This window comes from Zea mays, chromosome 1 (assembly GCF_902167145.1).
Source record: "Zea mays cultivar B73 chromosome 1, Zm-B73-REFERENCE-NAM-5.0, whole genome shotgun sequence".
NCBI classification, from domain to species: domain Eukaryota; kingdom Viridiplantae; phylum Streptophyta; class Magnoliopsida; order Poales; family Poaceae; genus Zea; species Zea mays.
In genome coordinates, this window is record NC_050096.1 from 6223383 (window position 1) to 6231550 (window position 8168).

An 8168-nucleotide genomic window follows, 5' to 3' on the forward strand; every position below is an offset into this window, starting at 1 on the left:
GCCACCGCCCACCACAGAGCAAATCGTTTTTGACTCGTCGGAGCCGGCTCGCCGCCCGCCGAGCGCTGCCCTGCCGACCGCTGCGGCTTCTGTCGGTGTGCAAATACTCCGAGACTCCGGGTGCCCCGCCGCAAAAACGTCCCCACGCAGCTGCGTCGCACCTAACCCGCCCCGCCCCGCCCGCCTATAAAAGCCGGCTCGCCCCCTCCCGCTCCTCTCTTCTCCCCCATCTCCATTTTTCTCCTCCCACTGATTTTGCATTTTAGCCCCTCAGGAAGCTCGGATTTCGGCCCCGCTCCGGCGGACCGCTTCCGTTCGTGCTCTGCTCCGACCGAGCGCGCCGCGCCGTGGGGGGCAGCTGCGAGGACTCTCGTTCGGCGGCTCTGGTTCTCGGCTTGGTCCCGTTTCTTCCCCAACAAATCTCGTAATTTTTCGTCCAGATTTGGCTTCTCGCCGCCCGTCTGGGTCTTTCTCGTGCGTTTCGCCTTTGGTTTCGCCGATTTGGTGCCGGATTCGGTGGGTTGCGGCCGAGTAGCCTGGATCTCGGGCGCGGGTCTAGCGCTAGGAGCCCTCACACTGGGGATTTCCTGCCGGAGGAAGCTTTTCAAGGGAGCTAGCAGCTAGTAGCTAGCTGCCTTTGGGAGCAGTAGCTCTTCTAGTCTCTGAAGGTTTCACCATACGCGGTGGAGAGCGCTATTAGCTTGAGGAGTAGATTTCGTGTAGCGGTGAGCAAAGTTTGGGTGTCAAGTCTGGTGGTGGAAGCCTTCAGGCTTGAGATTTTCTCCAAGGAGCACGCCGTCTCTGGAAGGAATTTCCTGCCATCCCAGAGGTATGCACTTCCTCCTTTTGGCAAAGCTAGAGTTTCCTTGCTAATTGACTTGCCTTGTACAGTTGTACTGACTAGTATTGATTGCTGATTGAGCCTTTGTCGTGAAATGTCAGGCTGCCGATTTCCTCCCTCCCGGGAAGCAAGCAAGGGCTTTCTTCTAGACGAGCTCTTCTGGTTCCTTAAGTTTGTGGGCCGTGGCTATTTAATCTCCAACTGCATCCCCAGATATTCACCAAATTCTGTGAGACTGGGAACTCCGGGATTGGTTTGGATAAGGTGTTCTGGGAATGGGGAACCAATGCCCAAACGGGACCCTTGGGAGTGACTACTACAACCGCCCGACGTCCAGGTTCGCTGATGGTTGTCTTGAGGACGATCGCTACTCTGACTTGAAGAAGTTTGACAAGCCATGGCCTGAGGTGAACTCGTTTAAGCCCACTGCTGTTGGTATTTTGAAGAGGGGATTGGATCCAACGTCAATCACTGTCCTTGAAAGGAAGACGGCCGACATAAGGGAACATTATATCATTGGTCGGAGGCTTGGTCAAGGCCAGTTTGGCACAACATTCCTCTGCACCGAGATCAGTACAGGGTGTGAGTATGCATGCAAGACAATCCCAAAGCGAAAGCTCATCACCAAGGAGGATGTTGAGGATGTGCGCCGTGAGATCCAGATAATGCACCATTTGTCAGGCCACAAGAATGTTGTTTCCATCAAGGATGTATACGAGGATGGGCAGGCGGTGTATATTGTGATGGAGCTCTGCGCCGGTGGGGAGCTCTTTGATCGAATTCAGGAGAAAGGGCATTATAGCGAACAGAAGGCTGCAGAGCTCATAAGAATCATTATTAGCCTTGTGGCTATGTGCCATTCACTTGGGGTTATGCACCGTGATCTAAAGCCAGAAAACTTCCTCCTTTGGGATAAAGAAGATGACCTGTCAATAAAAGCAATCGATTTTGGTCTATCTGTGTTCTTCAAACCAGGTAGGACATCAAATTTGATGTGTACCAAGACATTCTTGATTTATTGCTATTTTATTTAAAGCAGCAGATTAATGCCATAGCGTTTACATATCTACTTACAAGATATTTAGCTAGATAGTAGTGACACCTAATACTATCGTCTGCAAGCATCCTTGACTCCTTGAGCCGACTCTATGAGCAACACACTAGTCTCTAACACTAAGCATTGTACTGTCTCATTGATCTGAGATTCATACGATTCTTTACTTCGGTAGTGATTCTGCTTATTATACGGAATATGGTGACTAAATAAGTTACAGTGTGCTTATGCGCCTATGCCCCTGTTCGCAAAGCTTATTGTTGCTTATCAGACTCAGTACATATCGATCAATTTTGTGTTTTTTGAGATTTCTGATGGGTTTATGGATTAAACCTTAATTTATTTTTATATTCAAAACTGCAGGTCAGGTTTTCACTGAGCTGGTTGGAAGTCCATACTACGTTGCTCCTGAGGTACTACACAAACGGTATGGACCAGAAGCGGATGTGTGGTCAGCTGGAGTGATACTGTATGTTTTGCTTAGTGGGGTGCCACCTTTTTGGGCAGGTTACTTCTATACTCAGGTGTTATATTCAGCCATTCAGGACAACGATATTTATGAATTGCTAATTAACACACTTTGTTCTGCCAGAGACGCAACAAGGTATATTTGATGCTGTCTTGAAGGGGCACATTGATTTTGACTCGGACCCATGGCCTAAGATATCTGAAAGCGCAAAGAATCTCATAAGGAAGATGCTCTGCCCTTGTCCTTCAGAGCGTCTGAAAGCCCATGAAGTACTACGTGAGTATATATCTTAAATCTTGCAAAGTATATATCTTAAATCTTGCCTACATCTTAAAGTCAATTCAGTTGCTGCTGTCTAGCTGTTATCTCTTTGGGGGCATAGGTTATGCTTCTCGAATTGTTTTAGGAATCATCAAATTCATAGTTCTTTACTGGCAAAACTGAATATATGCTTGCCAGGCCATCCTTGGATCTGTGAAAATGGAGTGGCTACTGATCAGGCTCTTGATCCCGGTGTTCTCTCTCGTCTCAAACAATTCTCCACAATGAACAAATTAAAGAAGTTGGCTCTGAGAGTGAGTATTCTATTTACTTCACTACATCTTTGTATCGCAATCATGACCATGCATGTTTGATCGAACTTTGTACGTGTTCCTTTGTTGTGCCTTATCATTTGTTCCTTTTGGATCTGAAAATGTTTTAAACTTTTGGCTGCATATGTATTTTGCATCTTCTGGTAGACAGTTGCCTTAATATCATTTGGACTCTACCTTACAAATATTAGAGTCAAAGGTCATACATATTCCAATTAACACAATAATTTGTACATGATAAAAGTGGTCATGGATGCAGCTAGTTTCTTCCATATGAGCTACAGCATTTCCAGGCTGATCACCCTGATTTTGTTCACTTTACACGGGGATACAATGCACTAATTATTCTAGGGTTTGGAGTTCAGTTCAAAATACTGGAATATGCACTGTAACATGTTTGGTTCAATTTTGTTTTGCCTTGGGTGGTATGCATTCTGCAATTGTCAGTTATGTCAATACACGGTGTTAGGTTTTTCTGATACTTTATGTACCTCCAGGTGATAGCTGAACGACTTTCTGAGGAGGAGATTGCTGGGTTAAGACAAATGTTCAAGGCAGTTGACGTTCAAAATAGAGGCGTAATTACTTTTGGTGAACTTAGACAAGGTTTAAAAAGATATGGTAGCGAATTGGAGAATAGAGAAATTAGTGATATAATGGAAGTGGTAAGTGCAATTAGTTGGCTTTAATTTAAACTCCAGTATCCAAAACCTGTGTTTGTGTTACATGACCTGCTGTTATTAGCCTGCCACAGTGCATTTCTTCATCTAAGGAGAAGTACCTAAATAGTGCATTTATTACGTATAATAGCAACTCTCTCCATTCATGATGAAAAAACTCTCCTCTATTCTTGTATGTCATGTATCTGTTTTTAGATAATATTTGCTCGATTGAAGTGCTTCAGCTAAAGTTCCTGAATCTTTTGCAGGCTGATAATGACAATAATGTGACCATCAATTATGAAGAATTTATCGCTGCAACTGTGCCTCTTAACAAAATAGAACGTGAGGAGCACCTGATGGCAGCTTTTACCTACTTCGACAAAGATGGAAGTGGTTATATCACAGTTGACAAGCTGCAACGAGCTTGTGGAGAACATGACATGGATGACACTTTCCTTGAAGAGATAATTTTAGAAGTTGACCAAAACAATGTAAGTTGGTGCCTTATTTACTTTAACCACCGTATAATGCCAAAAGAGTTTTAGCACTAATTTTCATCACTGTGGGTTCCTAAACATGTCAACCTCATTCTAGACCTTTCGAGTCATGTGGGGTTGCTTTGTAGGAAAAGGTTGCAATGGTTCCTTATCCTGAATGACATTTTACTTATAGAATATATAAACACCTTTGGTGTCTGGGCATCAACCACATAGTCACACCTAACCCACAGCTGTCGATTTCAGCAACCATAAATAAAGGGTAGGAGAAAGTAAATAGGAGTACGTTACAGAGTTAAATATATGGTGAAAACCACGATACAGTTGTTGGGACTACCAGGTAGTAACAGTGCCTATGCCGAGTTTTATTGTGCTGTTTAACTAATGCATGCACTGATGTTCCTTGCTTGCATCTGCTTTTCAGGACGGTCAGATTGACTACGCCGAATTCGTAGCCATGATGCAAGGCAGCAAAGTTGGACTTGGGTGGCAACAAATGGAAACCACTCTGAATGTAACCTTGAGAGATGCACCTCAAGTACACTGTCACTGATGCGCTCGCCATGTACAGATTTTGTTCTCTTCTCGTGTTCATCGTTTCTCCACACGACCTGAGAGTTCCGGTCGACATGACATGTATCACGAGGAGAGAGCAAATCAATCGATTCATTTAGTGGTATTTATCCCAAATAAAGTGTGGGCTGGCAGGCAGAATATGGTTTGTCATGAGAGACACTAGTATGGGTTTATATGTATAAATATATAGCAGTGGTGGTATATTGGTTTATGTAGCGGGTGATCCTGTCAAGCGATCCAATCGAAATACCAAAAGTGCGTTCAGTTTGCCCGTTTTGTTACGGGTTTCATGAAGATGAATGTGATTATGTTTTCTCATGTCGAGATTTGCACTTCCTTAAAACGCAGCAGATTTACCAATTCTTTTTTACCTGTCAGTGTCAGTGCCGTATAAACGATCGTTTTGTGCTTACGCTCTACGCCTGCAGGCGCATGTTCTGGCAGCCGCTGTCTTTGCAGTCTGGGCTCCATGAGCCAGACCAGTTTGGCAGTTGCTAGGCACGCAGCGGGAAACCAGTTTGCAAAGCAGCCGTAGCAGGGAAAGGCAGAGCCGGGTGCATGAAACGGCCAAATGAACAGAAATGTTGCAATCGTCTAAATGATGATTGTTAAGGCGAAGAGTGTTGAGGTTAGACGGCCAAGCAGTCGTTGTACCTTCGATTCGAAGATACCAAATTGAGTTGGCTCATCGAGCAGCGCGTTTTGTTCTCTGTTGGATCGGGTATGGCCAATTGGCCCCGAAGTCAAGTGGTCTCCGACACCCGGCGCTCGTGGGCGGCAGCGATCTCCTGCGAGACAAGAGCAAGCCGTGCAGGGTTAGTCTCTGAATTCACTCTGGAGCTGCGAACTGAACCACTCTGCGTGTCGATCGACCGCTGGAACCCTTGCCTTGACGTCTCCGTCCTTGGACAGAACGCAGCGCGACGTGACGGCGCCGCCGCCGCCCAGAGCCCAGCCGACCTCGCACAGGAACTCGCCGTCGCCGAGCTCCTTGAACGCGCTCCACAGCTGCTTCGGCAGCGTCACGACGCCCTCCGCGTCCCTCACCAGCTTCCTCGGCTGGTCCGGCGACAGCTCCGCGAACTTTCCCTGCCCATCATTCAGAAATCAGAATCAGACACCACCCATCCGTTCGTCAGTGAAGTTGTAGCTCACCGACGCACTGGTCATCCGCGGCAGCTTACCGTCTCGGGGTCCAGGTCGCCGGAGAACCTCGCGGCGGCGGCGTCCGTGGTCTCCCACTGCCCGATCACCTCGGCGACGTCGAGCTTCTCCCCGGCCGCGAACGGGGTCTCCCCGACGGCGCAGCCGCCGAGCTGCTCGCCGTCGCGGAACGGGCCGTACCACTGCTCGGCGAAGACCTTGAGCCCGCGGAGACGCGCCTCCCTGCCCAGCGCCACGGTCTGCACCACCCGGACCCTGCCGGCCTCCTCGGCGGGCGCGTCGGGGCGCACGACGCAGTGCTCCACCTCGAGCACGAGCGCGGGGCCCCTGGGCCACGCGGCGACGTAGGACCCCGCGGCGGCGTACGCGAAGGCGGCGGCGGAGGAGGCGTGGCGCTGGTGGGAGGTGTGCACGGTGGCGGCGTCGGCCTCGCACCCCACCGTGGGGAGCAGGCGGACCAGGCGGTAGTGCAGCGCGCACGGCGCGCCCGGGTCCGCCAGCGTGGGGCACTGCGTCTGCCAGTCCACCACCTGCACGCCCCACTCCCGGTACGCCTCCGGGACCACCTTCTCCGGCAGCTCCACGGGGTCGCCGGACGCCGTGAAGTCCGCGCCGAAGCCGTCCCACTCGCCGGACACTCGCGTCGCGAACTCTGCCCACTTGCTGTTATCTGCGCGCCCGCGCATGGGTTGTTCACCATCCACGCATCAAGTTAGTTACATATAATAATATGCCCGGCAGAATCTATGTTCCGCATTGGAGGATGTGCCGTTATAGCAGTGATGTTTTTCTTTAGGGGCAATGTGTTCTTGCCCCCACAAAAAAAAAGACAAGCAGAAGATCATACGAATACGATCTATCTCGTGTTCAACTTCGGAAGCGGACAAAACGTCCCAATATTCCATGAGCATGCTCCCAGTTTGGCAGCTTGCGTGTTCCACAATCCACAGTTCTACTAGCCAGAGCAAGAACAAAAGACGAGACGGTGAGAGCGTGTAACCTGGCGGCGCGCCGGCGGTCGTCGTCGCAGCGTCGGTGGCAGCGGTGCTGGAGGTCTCGGGAGAGACGACTCGCAGCCTCGTTTTAGCCTGCCGCCCCCGTGATCGAAGCCGAGACAATGGCGGCGAACAAGACCACGATGGCAACAAGGACGCTGCCGCCGCCGGCGGGAGAATACCGCGGCGCTGGCGGGCGTCGGGGAGGGACAGCGGGAGGAGACGGAACTGCGTAGGGAGAAGCGGCATTATCGATCGATGGCCTTGGCTTTTCTACGGTCTTGGCCTCTTGGCTGTATGTGAAGCCGGCTAGAGATAAAACATGTGTGGGCGTGGTTGGCAGCGGCGAGCTAGTGGTCACCGCGAATTGGGCCTTTATCGCCGGTGACGGCGCTGCTCTGCATGCTCCAGATGAGAATGAGACGCCCCATGGGTCCTCTGCTGGAAACATGTTCGCTCCGCCCCGACCACCATCCTGCTGACCTCCATCGCCGTGCTGCGGCAACACCACTCGCAGCTCATCCAGTCATCCGTCTCGGCGTCGCCTCCCACCCTGCCCACGCGCGCCTCCTCCTCTGTTGAACACTTACGCCTAGCCCCGCATTCAGTTTGCATGTGGAAGTGTTCGAGCATCATTCAGGATTCAGTTAGTCTGCACATGCGTGCGTTCGAGCTCCAACGTGTGGAAGCCGATGCCCAGTACAATCGCTAGAATGACTTTGGGAGTCAAATAGAAAGTTAGGTGATACTCAAAATTGTGGGCAAGAAATACATGGTGATTTCCTTATTTTATGCACCTTATTTGCATTATGAAAAAAGCATATATAAAATGAAGAGTGGTTAAATCAAACCAAAGACACTAAAATAAAAGAAAGTGCATCTCGTTGGAGTCTTATTGTTTGTGCATTAAATAAAATAATATTGTTAATAATAATAAATTAATAATTCTAAGGGTTGAATTGATCCCTAAATTAAAAATTTAGGGTTTTCAAAGGTGAGAGGAAGAGGAGTGATACAAAAATATAAATAATGTAATTATACTTCTAAAAATCGGTATTTCTCATTTCACAATAGGATTTGAGAATGATTTGGCACAAGTTTGAATTCAAATTCGAAATTTAAATTTAACTTGGAAATGGAGCAAAGAAATTGGAGCATGAAATGGAAAAGAAAAGAATAAAACAAAACTAACCTAACTGGGTCGGCGGCTACTACTTCGGCCCCACAACCGCTGTCTTCCCCCGCGTGGCCCATCTAACCTACTCTCGCGCGCGGCCGCTCTGATGCCTGGCGCTGACATCGGGCCCCGCGTGTCAG

General features: G+C 49.2%; 2 protein-coding genes across 3 annotated transcripts; one reads left to right on the forward strand and one right to left on the reverse strand.

Annotated features, from left to right (window-relative positions):
• Positions 1–230: 230 nt before the first annotated feature.
• On the forward strand, positions 231–4902 carry LOC100383301 (putative calcium-dependent protein kinase family protein). The gene is made up of 8 exons (NM_001175959.1): positions 231–829; positions 943–1816; positions 2259–2402; positions 2488–2640; positions 2824–2939; positions 3455–3622; positions 3886–4110; positions 4541–4902. The coding sequence occupies exons 2-8, from the start codon at positions 1117–1119 to the stop codon at positions 4667–4669; spliced, it is 1635 nt and encodes a 544-aa protein (NP_001169430.1). The 5' UTR covers positions 231–829; positions 943–1116; the 3' UTR covers positions 4670–4902.
• On the reverse strand, positions 4265–7598 carry LOC107546779 (uncharacterized). Of its 2 annotated transcripts, XR_004851254.1 has the most exons (5): positions 6857–7598; positions 5877–6526; positions 5581–5781; positions 5347–5480; positions 4265–4727 (listed from the first exon to the last, which is right to left on the reverse strand). XR_004851254.1 is itself a non-coding variant. In NM_001322962.1 (4 exons), exons 1-4 carry the CDS (start codon positions 7098–7100, stop codon positions 5436–5438), a joined length of 1140 nt encoding a protein of 379 aa, NP_001309891.1. In that variant the 5' UTR covers positions 7101–7186; the 3' UTR covers positions 5367–5435. The 2 variants fall into 2 exon arrangements, 1 of the variants encoding a protein (NP_001309891.1); NM_001322962.1 differs by lacking the exon at positions 4265–4727 and having other exon boundaries at positions 5367–5480; positions 6857–7186.
• Positions 7599–8168: the final 570 nt, after the last annotated feature.

What these genes read in the sequence shown, in the direction of transcription:
- LOC100383301 (NM_001175959.1), top strand. Translation starts at nt 1,117, where the DNA reads ATGGGGAACCAATGCCCAAACGGGACCCTTGGGAGTGACTACTACAAC. An exon ending in GGTGCCACCTTTTTGGGCAG is followed by an intron (nt 2,403 to 2,487) that starts GTTACTTCTATA and finishes TTGTTCTGCCAG; the next exon opens with AGACGCAACAAGGTATATTT. An exon ending in TAAAGAAGTTGGCTCTGAGA is followed by an intron (nt 2,940 to 3,454) that starts GTGAGTATTCTA and finishes ATGTACCTCCAG; the next exon opens with GTGATAGCTGAACGACTTTC.
- LOC107546779 (NM_001322962.1), bottom strand. Translation starts at nt 7,100, where the DNA reads ATGCCGCTTCTCCCTACGCAGTTCCGTCTCCTCCCGCTGTCCCTCCCC. An exon ending in GACCGCCGGCGCGCCGCCAG is followed by an intron (nt 6,527 to 6,856) that starts GTTACACGCTCT and finishes GCGGGCGCGCAG; the next exon opens with ATAACAGCAAGTGGGCAGAG. An exon ending in GCGACCTGGACCCCGAGACG is followed by an intron (nt 5,782 to 5,876) that starts GTAAGCTGCCGC and finishes AATGATGGGCAG; the next exon opens with GGAAAGTTCGCGGAGCTGTC.